At 42.9% G+C, this 16,214-nt stretch overlaps 1 protein-coding gene across 8 annotated transcripts in view; it reads left to right on the top strand.

Moving 5' to 3' along the window:
• Positions 1-16,214, top strand: part of LOC105830666 (RNA binding protein fox-1 homolog 2) — a 284,616-nt gene that overhangs the window by 208,014 nt on the left and 60,388 nt on the right. For 7 of the 8 annotated variants that reach the window (XM_036290412.1, XM_012670151.3, XM_036290410.1 and 4 more), the window contains one exon: positions 9,805-9,897. The exons of the other annotated variant lie outside the window; for it this stretch is intronic. In XM_036290412.1, the coding sequence (XP_036146305.1) occupies positions 9,805-9,897 (93 nt within the window). The remainder of the gene's footprint in view (positions 1-9,804; positions 9,898-16,214) is intronic. 8 annotated transcript variants of the gene reach the window in all.

Below are 16,214 nucleotides of genomic sequence, written 5' to 3'. Positions count from 1 at the left end.
TTTTAGAATGCTTTTTCGAAATATTAAATACTGAAATGAGATTATATAGCGTTGGAGGAATATAATTTGTTTACAAGAAGAATTTTATACAGTTTTATCAAGAAAAATGTATTTTCATAAGTTAAGAGGAAAAAAGTATCGAGTAGAAGATAACAATATTAATTTAACACTACTATTATATTGTGCTTTTTAAATGACTATTATTGAAGTAATATTATGCTGAAATTTGAAATTATTAAATTTTTCAAAGAAGTTAAATGAAATATAAACAAAAATACCATTGTTTTATAAATAAGCAAGAATATTAATATTTTTGCTGATATTTTCTTCCACAACTTTTGCTCTAATTATTATTTTTTTTTTTGTAAAGATATTATTTATCGTATGACAGTCGCGGCATTATTCGTTCGTTTGAAAGATCGCCGATTCGCCGACCTCGAATCGCTTTATTTTTCGCCGAAAGTAGAGTCAAATCGCAAAATAAGATTTTTTTTTTTACGCGAGCCCCTCCCGATTTTCGATATGCTTCGCAGGAAACACTTTCTCGTAACTCGCGAGAATATGGGCCGTAAAAATATTCGTAACGAAACGCGCGTCGTTAAGCCCGAGAGCCGATAAGAGCTTGACGGCGACCTTATTGTTACGGGCGCCGGTGATAAAAGCAAACAAACGCGCGCGATCCCTCGTTCTAACGACAGAATTTTCACGACGGGGAACACGAGGGACGCGGGAGAAGAAGGAGGAGGAACGCTTCTTAATCAAAAAGGTGCAAATTGCGCTCGAGTGCTCCATTACCTCGTCTTCTCGTTCGACACCCTAAGACCTCTTCGCGCGCGCGCAAAAAAAAAAAGAGAAATAATTCTTAATCGCGCCTCTCCCCCCAGCTGCGACGACATCCGATTTTCATTAACGACATTTGTCTTTTATTCCTTGACAAACGTTTCACCCGAGATGATCGGGCGGTTGTACGCGCGAGCCCCGATCGATCGTACAGTGGACCGTATTAATGGCGCCGGCCGAGACACGCGCTCATGTCCCTCGCTTACGGCTTTGCGAGACCGTATCGTCCGCATTGCCCCCCCCCGTCTGCCGCTTGATCGTCGCGTTCCCTCTGCCATGTAAACCCTAAATCATCACGGGCGCTGCGTTCCACGTGGCCGAAAAGCTGATTCGCGAAATAAATTGTTGGCCCCAAATCGCGCCCTGTCGTCTGCGCTCAAATCCTCCGCTGTGTTTATTGCCAAAAATTCCCGCGCGACGAAATAATAATAATAATAATAATAATAATAATGCAATACAGAATTTTGCTATTTCGCCAAATTGCCTCTTTTGGTCTCGACCTTTTTTTTTTTACGCGAACAAAACGGATAAAATATCGCGGCGATGTTTTATTTACCGTAATTAAACCTTCAATGTTCAATACATAAAATCGACATGTGCACCCTTTTTACTCCATTGTGTGAACATTTTCAATGAAGAGATTAATTTTCGCGTCAAATAGTTTTGTGCACTTTTGAAATATATTTTTCACGCGTTCGCGCGCGGGGAATTAAAATATGTAGGACACGGGAGCAACTTGATAGAGGTTTCCTCGATTTTTTTTTCCGACCTTTTTTTCCACACAAACGTATACGTGCGAATCCGCGGGAGAAGAGCCTGGCGGATGCAAGCGCCAAGAATAGACTGAACGCGACGAATTAATTATACACGGGGATGATGAGATCCCGCCGAGTGCATCGGCGGCGCCATTACGCGCGCCATGCATGTTCTCGCGACGACAAGTCGTTAAACACGCGCGACTACCGCAAGGACCGCCGAATGCGGGGGTCCTTTTGACATCGCAAGTGCTTTCCACCGAGCGGAAATTTCAGCGCTCGTTCCCGCAGGTTTCAACCGCGTCACCGCGGCCGTTCCGCGTGTAAATCAATCGACCGCGTTGCGCGCCTTTTGTCCCCGCGGTCTCTCGCCGGCCTTGTACTCGCAACTGCAACATATTTTGTCGCGCCGGGCGAGGAAACTTCATTGTTACAGACTGATTAATGAGCAATTTTCCCGCGCTCTCTGCGCTTAATTAATATATCGCTTCCTGTTTGCAAGACAGCGAATGTCATTTATATTTCGCGTTGCGCCCGCTGATGGCTGAATGCCATTTTCCGTTTATTGATTTGTTTAACTTGATTATGGACTGCAAATTACGTCAAATCGCGTCAACGACGTAATGATGTATTATAGACGCGACTAACGACGGGAAACTAATGACGAACGGAAATTTAATGTAAAATGTAACTCAGCGTTGCGTCCCCTGTGTTTCTTTATCTTTGACGTGCGGGACGCGTATCAGTCTGTGCAATTTTTTTTTTTTTAAACGAGCGAGATGTGATAGCTCTTGAAAATAGAGTCGCGCGACGCGAGATAAAAGCTCGCCGCAGAATTTGCAGGTATATTAATTTCGCGTTGCGCACCGCAACGTGGCGTGTGAGATGACGATCTCGCGGGGGCATAATAATTATAGCCGGGTCGTATCGGTCGTTTCCGCGGCGGGCGCTCGCTGCGTGTGTATAACGTGGCCCGGCTCTAGTTGTCGGCTCTAAACAGCCGTGCAAGAAAGCCGTGGCCTCCTTGATAGAGGCTCCTGATTAATGGCGAACGTGCGGCTTCCGCCAAGCAGGCCACCCTGAAAGCGAAACGATTCCGAGGCGGCTGAAAATCGAGCCGGGCGAGATCGAAAACCCCCCGCGTGTAGCTTCTGCGAATTCCGCGAGCGACGTTGCACCACAATGGGAATAAATCTTTTTCTAGAGAGAGCGTATTATTCGACTCGAAATAGTCCTCGAGTATAGTCATTGCTTCTACCAACTTTTTTCTTTCGCCGGTTGCGTATTTATATTTCAACATTAAGTGTTAACAATTATTTATTGCACACTCTGCAGCGCCGGTTATTTTATCTGATAAATTAGTTCTCGTTGTAGTCGGGGATGGTATAGGAGGGGCTTACTTCTCTTCAGAGCTTACAATTATTACACCATCGTAATTACGTCTAATCGTCACGTTGCATGAAAGCTCAAAATTGTGCACCGTATGCACGTCGAAGGTCCCGGCTGCGACTTTGAAGGACGCGATTTCTTCGTAGCGCGTTTCGCGAAACGATTGACGCGTTACGTCAGCGGAAGTAGGAACGTACGTACGTTTCAGTCGTACCGCTCACTTAAGGTAGAATTCGCGGTGGATTAATTGCCCGATGTGCCACGCTCCACGTATAGTATCCGCGGCGTCGTGCACGCCAGTCGCAATTTTCCGTAGCCCGATAAGACGGCTGAGGAAGTTTTCGCCCGGCATCGCGATCTCCTCGTCACGAGAGCGCCGCGGGGTTTGAAATACGTAGCCGAGTACGAGCCGCACCCACTATCGGTTCTAGCTCGCGATGCTTCGTGAAAAATTATCGTTGAAAAAAGAAAAAAGAGGGGGGTATATCGACGAGAGATCTACCGCGCCGATATGCTTCGCATGCAGCACCATCCTCTTCGATTCGGGATTGCGAGCGAAGTTACGTGTCCTATAAATTATGACGCGCGTCTCTCTCACGTTGGCCGTTTCCGAGTAAAAATATTTCTCCCCTGCCGATCGCGGAAATAAATTTTTATAAAGCTTTCATGCAATTTTGTTTCGTGTCGACGCGACGGTTATGAATAATTAATTCGCTATTGATTACAATCAAGATGAAACGTGTTTATAAATAAATTATGAAAAATATGAGAGCTTGTCTGTTATAGTGGCATTTTTATGTAAGCGCGATAGTTTTTCTTGTAAAATTAAAAAATTGCCTTTATTATTGAAGAAAAATTCTTAAAAATGAAACTTCGTTAAGGAGGTAATACCTGATCTCCATACAAATTATGAATTTTCTGATAACGAATTTTCAGTTACTTCATGATATCGATGTAAATGAAACTTTAATCGAATATTTATCGTACATTGCTCTTTCAAGTTTAAATTCAGTGTTTCCAAATTCAATAAAACAATCAGTAGAATTTAAATACTGAATGCGACGAGATCTATTTGCAACGCTAGATAATGCATCGCAAAAATTTAGATTATAAATTTTTCTTACGGAAAGTGAATATTATGATAATAAAATATGTTGCAATATCTATAATAAGACATAATGCTTTGAATATTATATATTTTTCTTTTTTTTTTTTGCCAAAACGAGAGATGGTCGAATTCAGCAGCGACGCGCTTTGCGGAACTGTTAACATTCCGAAATAAATTCATGGCCGCGCAATGAAAAAGTCGTTGCGTATGCATCGAGTATGCAAATAAATTCAGCTGCGGTAAATTTCCCGCGATCCGCGTTGTATCTTTGCTCTCGAGTCCTAAAAATATCGACGCGTTCGCCGATCATTGACATTACAGTAATTTCCCGAGCGAATTGTTATCTCACAGCCGTGTCACCGCCGGTTGAAACCTGCAGCATTGCGAAAAACAACGCGACAGAAGTTGCGCATTGCGCATCGCAATTTTATTACAACATCACGAAAACGTGGTGATAAGCATTGTTTTAAAAATATTTCAGTATGAGAAAATAATTTGACGGAATATCAAAGGTATTTCTAAATTACATACATAGAGAAGACAAAATTGAAATTGTAAGAATAGAAACTTGAGACAAATTGAGATACGACTTTTTGACTTTTTAAGTTTAAAAAAAAAATCTAACAAATCGCGCAAGACTTTGATGCGTTCATCTGAATCGTTTGCAACTTCTATATTCAACAATTGATTTTACACACCACTGTTCTGCGGTATAACAATATAACATTGTGTTTTTTTTACGTATACTTGACGTTAATAATCTCGATAGAAAATGCAGATTCATGTCGTAATTACAGGCAGGGTAACACTCTTGGTTAAAGTGATAGTCGCCGAAAAAGCTGGGCATATCAACGCCTTTGCGCACTTTGTTGACCATATTGTTAATTATTCGCGCCGGTCTGTTGTTCTGCGACGTTCATTTCCGGTTACAAAGGAAATCCCCTGTGTATTTCTTGTCCGTTTGGCTCTAGTTAACTCTTTGAGGCGCCAGTCCCTTTCGTTCGACGATAATTGACATATTGTCGCACCCGGATTGCGTTAGCCTTAACGAGAGAGACTCCTCCAACTGTAACTTGATTGTGCGTTCGTGGCAATTGCTAACGAAATTGTTGAACGCTCGCAATTTATTGATCCGATAGATTCTCAAAATTGCCGAAAGGCCGTTCATCACGTGATTCTCGTAAAAATCATCCCCGTCGTTTCTTTACGTCTATTCACGTCCGTTTACTCGAGTGGCAAACATCGATCACGGAGACGAGGGCGCTATCGCAAGCTGCTCGGTGATGCGGATTATTAAGGGCAGAGAGACGCCAGATTAAACTGACGCCTTTAAAATATCGCGGGGCAGACCTTCGCGCGGGTTTAACTCCAGTCCAGCCACGTCCGACTCATAAATCGGATTTTCCACGGCATTTCGAAGCGGTATCCTTCGGCCCTGATTAGAAAACTTCGCGCTTCGTCCCGGCCGGCTGTATGCCCGGGGGCCATATTTGATTTGGCTTTAATGCGATTTTTCGCGGTAACAGCCGCGGCTCGTAGCCATTCCCGGCAACAGCTTCACGAACCGAAGAGAGCGAAACGGATGGCGCCGCACGGCGCGGCGAACTCGATTATCCTGCCGTCCTTTTTCACCCGCTGACGAAGAAGCCATTCTGTTAGCTTGCTCCAGTCTGAACTTCAATTAATCCTTTTAACGATAAAAGCACCTCCGATTTCGGTGCCGCACATTCGGGGCGAAATCGCGCCGTAAAATACCGCGGAATTCACGCGATATTTTATAATGACGCCCAGCGAGATCGATGGTTGTGTAGCAATTTCCGTCTGTTGTTACACTGAATGAAAAGTGTTTGATATTTGTGATTTTAATTGTATGATAAAATAATTATGGTTAAAAACTCCATTTTCTTATAGTTATCGCTGTTGTAATGATAGCAATAACCTTACGTTTACCAGCTACATATGAAAAAAATTTTACTCTAAATTATAATAATTTCAAGTAATAATATGGTAAGATATTAAGATATGGATAGTTAAAATAAAAGAAATATTTATATGTAGTTAATATAAAGAAATTACAATTTTACTGAAAATAAATGTTTTTTACTATTTGCTTACTAATAATAATTAATAACTACAATTTACATGATTAAACCACTGTAAATATGTATTGAAAATGACTATAAATTATAGTTAATTTATGATAATTGCAACAATTTTTTTCTCTCAGTGTAGGAGAAACTAAACTTTGGTTTCTTTGTTCAGAAGTGGAGAACTGATCGTATTTAATAGGAATGGCATAAGTCATGATAAGATCGATGTGACGTTATCCCAAGAAAGGCCGTTAAAATTGACATTCGTGACAGCGCAATCAATCACGATCGTTCTTTCTCTGCACTATCGTGATTGCTCACGTCTATCTATACGCATTCGGATTTTTTCTAAAAGGCTAGAAAGTCGTTCACGTGTTTTCACGTGTTATGAGAACCATTTCCTCATTTTTACGAGTATGGATTGGCAAAGGTTAGGAGATATTTACTGGATTTCATTTTCTTCTTTATTTTATGTTTGTCATACACTTTGGTAAAAGTTTCTTTTATAATAAGTGTTTCGATGAACAAAGACCTCGATATTATATCAAGGGGCTATTCTGATCTAGAAGTTACTTTGGCCTGAAAATAAAGAAAAAATTGTTTTACATTTATTTATGTTTAAAGTCTTAAAAATGTCTGTAGATATATTAGATGAAAAAATATTGTTTATATATATTATACGTATGAAAAATAGGAATAAACTTCGAAATTGCTTTTTCTTGAAATATCGTTTTACAACTGCGTTCCCCTAAAATTTGCCTTATTAAAAAATCTTTAATAAACTTTGATATAAAGTGTTTCTTTATTACATAAACTGCAATCAATGTGCAAAACTTTTGTTATTACCAAAAATGGATCATTTTTTTGTAAAGTTTTAATTTTTTTTCTTTGATGTTACTACATATATTTGAAAAAATTTCGAAATTATTTATCCTTTATATTATTTCTGCAAGCATACATATATTTTAATTTTTCGCTTTAAGAAATACATGAATTTTGTTTTAACAATATATTGTTCACTAGATTAAAAATAAATACATGTACACAGTTTTAAAAGCCTATTCTAGTAATCTTTTCGTTAACAAATATGAGAAAAATACGTTTTCTAGTATTCTAAATCAGAATATTCTTTTAAGTTTGGATCGTCAGCTTTTTGGTAGAATTCGATGGCAGTTTCAGGGTGCTTCAGTTTATTCGGCTCCACGATAACGTGTATATAGCAGCCCTCTCAGGTATTGCGAAAGTGTTAATAACGAGGTCAGAGTAACGATGACGGTCGACGTGCACTCACGTCTTCGATATTATTCCGGCGACTTCGTGAATGCGAAAGGGAGGCGGAGAAGAGAGAGAGAGAGAGAGAGAAAGAGAACTTGCGCCGCGATAACGTTCAACTGAGTCGACAGCGGGTTATCGCGGGGCGATATCTACGGGGGTGGTTAGGGGGAAAACTTGACTGCGCGCTCGAAGCGAACGGACACCTCTTGGCAGCGCAATCGATCGTGCTCTTCCTTCGCGCGGAACTCCGCGTTCTCCGCGGCGCGAGATAGCGTGCAATCGCGATGCGTGAGAGCGTGCCGTGAATATCGATCCTCTCTCTCTCTCTCCTTCTCTCGAGGAAGTTCCTCCATTCATATACGCCGCGCGATATCGCCGCGTGTATATTCCGAATCGAGAAAGAGAGAGCGTGGAGGGGAGGAAAGAAAGACGCCCACCCCTTCTCGACAACGATCGCGATTCTAATCTTTTTACGCCTCCCGCTCGATTTCCCGTCGTCCTTTATCACTTCTCAGCGTCGACGGGGAAAATACACGCGCGCGTACACGCGGGACGATGACACACTCACAAATACACACATTCACACACGACACGGTTTACCCTTGCCCTGTTCTCTATGTTCCCCCTCAAAACTCTCTGTATCCCTCCAGTTAATTTTTTTGGTTTAATTTCTACTTCTTTTTCCCCATACACGCACCTCTCGATACAAGCAAGAGTCTTTAATGATATGACGATGACCGTGATATGACATGATACGATATGATATGATATGATAATGAGATGATTAATGTGACCATGACCATGATTTCTTACCATGATTTTTATATTTACTTATTTGTTGCACGTTGTTTGGTGCGTCTCCGTAAGCAGTATGAGGCGCTCGCAGACCCCCTGGTCGTCGACATTTCGAAAAAAGTGTGTCCCCCATCCCCTGAAATAACGAGGAACTTTGTCGTGCGAAAAGTCCCCCCGCGAGTCCATTCTAAGAGCGACTCTTAACCCTTTCAAGCCCTTGGCCCTTGGAAAAACCGGCCGTCAATTGTAAGCTTTTCATTTGAATTGCCGCGAGGATCGAGACATCTCAGTGTTACTGTTAGTTAGATTTATTCATTAATTTACTTTCTTTATACACATTATAATTTTAACATGGCAAGATCCGGGCTATCATCACGCGATTCATTTTTAGAGCGTTCTAAAAAAATAATTTTCTTTTTTTTTCCTATCCCGAAAATTCGATTGTTGTTCCCGTGATAACATCAAGCGTTCTTAGAATTTTGTCTTGAAGCTTTGAAATAATGAAGCGCGGATTACAGGATACGAATAAATAAATGGATAGTTATTCATTTCAGCTCTTGCGATAGCGGAATAAAGGAGCGCGAGATCGGCGGTGGCGAAAAGGGAGGGAGGGAGGGAGGGAGGAAAAAAAAAACAAAAAGCGGAATATCCTCGGAGGCTTCTGTCGCTCCGTCGCTTCTCGAGGGAGCCTCAGGAATTAATTAGCGTGTCTCGCGATACATAACAATCCGGTGAGGGGGGGGGGGGGAGAGGGAGAGACTACTATTGTGCGTCAAAGAAATAAATAGGACCGGCTCTCTCGGAGGAGGTACGCCGACAGGGCTGAGGGCGATGGAAGGGTTTAAAGAGAAAGAGTGAAGCACAAAGGAGCTGGCCCGGTGTTGCCCGCGGCGGAACGGAAGAATCGAGCTCTCCGCGTCTTCCGTCTGGTCCCCGATGAGAAGACCAGGGATCGATCCCTCGTTCGATACTCAGTTTTCACGGCGAATTCGCGCGCCTCGTAAAACCCGAATTCGAATGATCGAGGAAGGTCGAGGCTGTACAAACACTTCTGTCTCTTCGACGTGGAAGAATCGCGACGCGAATTTTTTCGCGGATTTTAAAAGCAGTTCTCGAATTTTGGTGGACACGCGACAGCTAGTAGTATAAAAAATGTTATAAACGCGACGGGAAGAAACGCGCGCGCCCGCGCACTTTTTACCGCATCAGGCGAAATGAAATCGTCGTAGCGCGCGAGACGGAAGGGCTGCTTTTTTTTTTTTTTTCACTCCCCGATGTCTCGCCCCGACGGCTCCTCTTTGGAGCGCGTCCCTCATACATACATACACCCCTCCGATTTCCCGTTCCTCGTCCCCCTCTTTCCCCCTGTGTGTACATATATTATATGTACGTAAACGAAAGAGAGTATATATAATGTATTACGCGCGCGCGTGCTACATGTGCACGCGCGCGCGGAAACGAAATGTCGGCCCAGCCAGTCGGCTTTTTGCGGAGCGCTGGCAGTCTGTAAGTTGAGTTTAATGCATGTTGTTTTGTCTGTCCTTGCATGCAGGGATTCGGTTTTGTAACATTCGCAAATAGTGCTGACGCGGACCGGGCACGTGAGAGGCTACACGGCACCGTGGTTGAGGGCAGAAAGATTGAGGTGTGCATGAACTTTCTTATACTTATATATATATACATACATATATATATAAATACATCGCCATTAATCTCCATTACGAGTAGATGTAATCTTTTTTTCTTTCCAGGTGAGCCGGGTGGGCGCATTCCTTTTCGGAATGCGCGCACTCGTGACGTGAAACGGCGACCACGATTTTAAAATGCTCGTTATAACTCATTCGATTACGTTTCGACGGATTCATAAGTCCGCCTCTTTCTCTCTAAATGCCATACATTTCCCGCGATTTTTTGTCGAGCAACAGTGGTTCGCCGGAAACTATATAGTTTTAAGTCGAACTTCGAGTTCCAAGTGTTCATCTCCCGCGCTCGTTCGTCGTTACAAATTCCTGAGCGAATTTGTCGCAATTATACCGAGATAAACGAAGGCTTATATTACTCCCGATAAAAAAAATCTACTTTTGGAATACAACAGTACCGATAACGAGGAGAGATGGACACCTGTGACGCGAGGGTCATTGATCTTAAGAGAATAGAGTAAATCGCTATGCGATCGAAGGCTCGAGACACCAGGCTGACGATGCAATCGTCGATTCGAGCTATCGACAGTCTACATCTCGCGATTCGACGGAGCCTTTTGTTCGGAAAGAAAAGAGAGCACCTATATCGCGAGATAATTAATGAAACGCGAGTTAATTTTACGAGCTCGAGAACGAGAAGGATAGAGGTAGAGAAAGAGAGAGACAGAGGGAGTAATAGAAGGGGAAGAGGGAAAGATGTCGAGTTGCAGGGGCTCGAGAGAAAGAGATTTCTCTCGTGGCCTGGATCAATCTGACTGATGGCCACTCCTGGGGTCCACGAGTGGCGCGCGATTGGCGAGGTTCGATCTCCGCTCGAGGGCCTCGAGTGATCCACAAATTCTCCTTTCTGATTGGCCGGCCGGTTCGCCGGTGAAAATCGGTACGCGGGAGAAAGTACTCGTCGCGATCAACGCGAGACGAGGATTTGGCTCATATTGTATTCGCATATGTGTATATTCGCCTTCCTTTTCCTTCTCTCTCTCTCTCTCGTTGTTATGACCTTAATCCATTCAGCCGTACACGTGCGCTCACGCGAAGAATTGTAACTCTATCTTTTTATCAGCGTGTCTCGAGCTCAGAAATTATCTTCGCGCTGTCGTTGAAGTAACCGTATCCCGCTCGATGGTTGATAAGCTCCGTCGAATCGATTGAAGATAAAACGAGGCGATCGGATGTGGCAACAGTTTTGTTAAAATAATAATTTAAATTTTTATATTTTACGACATACGGTGCACATAAAATAAAAATACAACGATATAATAGCATAGGCAATTTAATATATTAATTGATAAACAATTTCATAAAAATATATCGGCAAAATTGATCGATTGACATTTACATTTATTCGTTTTCTTCATCTCGTTACATTCTGTTTACATGGTCGTGCAGAATTCTGAATTCTAAAATACGTATAATTATATTGACGTAAAAGTGGCTGTTTATGTGCAGTAAATTAGTTGTCGGTGTCGCTGAAAATTTTTGCACAATTTTTCGCCTATAACGTAGCCAGCCGTCGACTCTGATTATCGCGTTATACAGTTTTTGTAGCTCTCGACCGACCACGCGACGACCGCAGCGTCTGTTGCGTCGATGCTGATATCAAACAACAACGGGTTCTAGCCTAATTGAACAACTCGATTAATTATCTTCTCATGGTGGCTGGGAGCAGGTTGTCGAGGTGTGCGCCAGTCTCGCGCGCGTCCCATAAACCATCGCTTTAGCTTCACTTAGGTGACAATCGCGTCTTCGAAATACATCGTCTAGCGTTACGCGCGAATTGAGGAAAATCTTTTAATTATTTCGAAAGTCTGCACCGGTAATGTCTTCGGTAAGATACTCGATATAGTTAATGAGAAGATTTTGTTGAATTTTTTTTTTCTTAAATCTGAGACCGTCGTTAAAAGAATAATGCAAAAGAAATCGCTTGCAGGAAGACAGCGCATCTTCTTCCTCCGTCATCATTATATTGCTTTTCGGGAATAATAGGATTATATTCTTGAATCACGGCCAGTGATTACTCCTTCGGATTTTTTCCGGTTCGATAATGGCGTCCGTTTGATCAGGCAGGCCTTCTTATTGCGACTTTAATGGCTCAATTAAAGCTTGAAAGCCTGACCCTTTTGCGACTCGCCGATTTACTGCACCGGTGGAATTCTATGGCTCGCGACAGTTTCGTAAAATCACGCGAACTTTCAAGAGGGAGAGTTTCGCGAGGCGAATATATACTTTTCTCAAAGCTGAAAAACATTTTGCGGGAAACTGCAAGAGAAAAAAAAAACGAACGAAAACAAAATTGTTGCCGATCCTTTCGCCTCGGGGGATCCTCGTAATACTCAAAAAGCGAATAATAAGAGACGCATCAGGGCTGCTTGCCGACGGAGGATTCAGAACTGTGTCACATCGGGCTGTTCCATTTTTTTTTTTTAAGTGTTCGCCCTTACAAATCCGCCGTTGGTATCATTTTTTTTGCCAAGATTAGTCTTGTTAAACAAGAAAAGGGAAGGTCCACGTTGGCGGCGTCCCGGATGCAGAGCGAACGAAGTTGAAGGGGTGGACGCGCTCGTGACAAAACGCGAATAGTCGTCGAACGACCGGGTAAACGAGCCGCATACAAAAGAGCTGGAAAAATCCCGCCCGCTGCTCGGCGGACGATCCGGCCGGTTGTGTTCGGTTCGGAATACCATGGGAAAGAGAGTAACCAAAAGAGCACCCAACAAAGGCAAAACAAAACGAAAGACAATTGCAAAAATACGGTCGTGTCTCACGCAGATCTCCTGTTGTTCCATAGAGAGCTTCTGCGCGAGAGAAAGAGCGGGTAAAAGGGTAGACAGAAAAAGAGCGAGCGAGAAAGACTCGTTACTGAATAGTCTGATTGAAAAGTCTGAGAGAGCGAGCGAAAGAGAGAAAGAAAGAAAGAAAGAAAGAAAAACGTACGATGGTCGATCCGAGAATCGATCGAATCGATCGGGAGAAAGAGAGAGAGAGAGAGATTAACGGGCAAACGCTGATCGTGACATGACACTGAGGGGCCCACTGAAAAAAGGACCTCGCAAAGTGTCCGAACAGGTAAGGAAAATCACCGCAGCCGGGATTTCGTTTTAACCGGCAAAGCAAAGAAAATCGGGACTCATATGTGTATAATGAGAAATACAACTCGCACTGCCCGCTCTCTCACGCGATTACACGAGAACCGTGCCATGGTCGATTTTCACTGGTAGATTAAACGTTCCTTTGTTTTTGTTTTTTTCAATTTTTTTATTTTCTTATGTCTCTTCTCGATTACTTTTCACTTCACACTCGTTTCGCATTTTTAGCATAAGTGAATGAGAGTTTTAACGGCTTTTTTATTAGACTATCTTCATTAGAGTTTATTAGCCACACGAGTGACGAAGTATTCATTTCAAAAGAGAAAATAGAGGAATTGTTGATAAAATAGAGCTGTAAATCTGATAAAAAGTTGTGTTTCCTTAGCACAAGAGAGAAATATTTCAAAGTTCTTTGCGAAAGACACGGGTACACAATTGCTGCATAAATACTTCGTCATTTGAATTTATTTTTTTATTTCACTTCTGATCGTGAGTTTTTTTTTATTTATTTCTCGCAAAGAATTTTTTTTAAAATCTTTTCGACCGGCACACGCGTTGCGCTTACTTTCTCCTAAAATAAAATCCTACTTGCAATATTTGATAATGTAACTAATACAGATATAATATACGTTTAGAATATACAATACTAGTGTAAACATTGTGTAGATGTGTAAGGTGGTAGAATTCACAGAGATGCTCAAGTACTTTCGCAAGTGGCAATCGAGACACAAAAAAACACCGCGCTAATTACACGTGATAATGGCGCAATAATGACGTTTCTTCCACGAGCAATTTGCATTTTATTTGTACCTTGCGATCGCGCGAGCTTCGCTTTTCGTAAAAGCGGTGAAAGCCACGTATGCAGGTATACGACGAAAAGATCTTTTGCCGCCGTTGCCAATTAAAAGCGCGAGAGTGGTTTTAAAGCGATTATATCCCGTACGTCATCACTCTTGTGTGACGACGTTTGACCCGTTTCACTCGGGGCGCTTAAGCGCCCCAGGACCCCTTTGTTGAATTTTCTAAGAGCTGTCGTAGAGCAAGAGGTTAAAAAAGAGGCGTAGACGCTGAAACGCCCCGACCAGGAATAACGAGATGGCAGGGGAATAGTAAAAAGACCGAGAGCTCTAACGAGAATTCTTTTACGCGTAATTTTCTCACGAACGTGGCGCAGCACTTTAATTGCGGAAGAGATTAGGGGGCGGGAAGGGGGCGAGCGATCTTAAATTAGAAAAAACCCGTGCCTTTTTTCCGGTTTTTCGCGTTAATTTTCAGCCGGCGGAGTTCCAAAGAGACACGGAATAAAAATTCGCGAGACACAGAAATAAAAGTACGTCCGGCAGAAATTTCCCGAAATTCACGAGGACCGATGTTATTTATCGTTAGCAGTTATGTACGCGACGGGTGGGGGGGGGCGATTTAAGAGAGAGAAACGCACAATTAGCTTTTTGCAAATCTCCTTGCAGCGTCCCGTGAGGGAGAAAGTCACTTTATTAGTTAATCTCCCCTGAGAGGCTTTTTAATTGCCGGCACAACTTTTTAACGTTCCGCGATCTCTTTCAAGCTTCAAATAATTCCGGACGCTAATTCGATTCAGTGACTTTGGAAATTAAATAGATCCTCGGGTAGGAGAGAGAGAGAGAGAGAGACGGAAGTTTAAAAAAAAAAATCGATTGTCAATTGCACGGATTAAATGTGTCCCGACCTCACGTTTCTTTCTTCGAGTTAACGACGACTCGATTCGGCGGGGGTTACTTTTTTACAGATCAACGAGCGGCAGCGCCGCGCGCAATTTAACGCACGGGCAACGAGATGAACTCGTTCGTGAAATTCGGTGGCGTCGTTCATCGCGATGTATTTATTCGCGATCGGCATTTTCGTCGTCGCATCCGATGCGTCCCGGTCGGAATCGAGAAAATCGGACGAGGAGAGAAAACGGGGGATGGGAAGTCGATCGAAATGCGAGGAGGAGCGTATTTTTTCACGAATACGGGAAGTTTTTTGGGAAGACGGTTTGTTGCGCGGATTATACGTTATTATTGATGAATCCCGGGTCTACCCGAGCGTCTCCGCGAGAGAGAGAGAGAGATAATAACGACAATAAATATTAACGAACGCAGATGCGAATGCTGTCTCGCGTCTATAAACTCCCCGGGCGCGCGGGTCTTCGAAGCACAAATTCGCCGGAAGCATAATTCATATGAGAGGGTACGCGGAAGTGCGCGCGGCTTGCTTGCTGCAGTCAACGGGTATTATGTAGTAAAGAGGGAAAAGTGTTTCTCCCGGGCACGGAGCGAACCTTTCTCGTCGGTTATTAATTTCTAACGGTCGACGGAACGGGCTTCTTGTCGGTTGGACACGCAATTCGAGTTCATCGATTTCGCGACCTTTTTCGTTGCCCCCGTTCGCCTATCTCCGTCTCCCTCTCGCCCCTACTCGTAATGAGAGGTCGAAGACGAAGAATTCCGGGCGAGGAAACGTGCAGCGAAAGGCCAGTTACCTTCGATTAATCGAAGATCATCAAAGAGATCGACTCTGTTTTAAGTTTACCGGTTTAAGTCTCGACGCTTTTACAAGAGGAGGCAAGATGCTCGCGACAACCGGCAGATATCGCATTCAATGGTTCATTATCCTAATGAACGTCCTTTGTAATCGTCCCCCTATTGTTTCGCGCATTGAATCGTTTGCGTCTCCGAAGGCTCGACTGCCCATCGCGTCCTTACCTTATATACCGACTTTTCTCTGCTTTTCTCTCTTTGCTCTTTCAATTTCCGGATAAAAACTTTCTCGCAAGCTAGTGTTGCGATTTTCACGAGATTGAGTTAGGTTAGGTTCCCGAGGTATCTCACAATAACTTCTGATCTCTCATAATCGCGTTGGAATTGAAGCGTTTCCGGAAACCGGGCACGTACGCAGGATACTCTTCGATTAAGCGCGATGAAATTTTCGCGTTTTCTCTCTCTCGATCTGCCGCTATGATTTCTTTTTTTTTTTTTTTTACAATAAAAATTCGAGCCAAACCATTTAAATCTAATCAAATAAGTGAAAAAGCGCTAACTGCAATCATGACTGGCTCTCTAATAGTGTTTTATATGTAAATCTTAAATGCATTTCAGTTGTATAAACTGTGCGTCGAGCACTTGAAACGCAATTATAAACGTAAGCTGGAAATAGTA

Source organism: Monomorium pharaonis, chromosome 7 (genome assembly GCF_013373865.1).
Source record: "Monomorium pharaonis isolate MP-MQ-018 chromosome 7, ASM1337386v2, whole genome shotgun sequence".
Classification (NCBI taxonomy): Eukaryota; Metazoa; Arthropoda; class Insecta; order Hymenoptera; family Formicidae; genus Monomorium; species Monomorium pharaonis.
The sequence above is the reverse complement of the archived record's forward strand: the minus strand, read 5'-3'. Positions and strand labels throughout refer to the sequence as shown.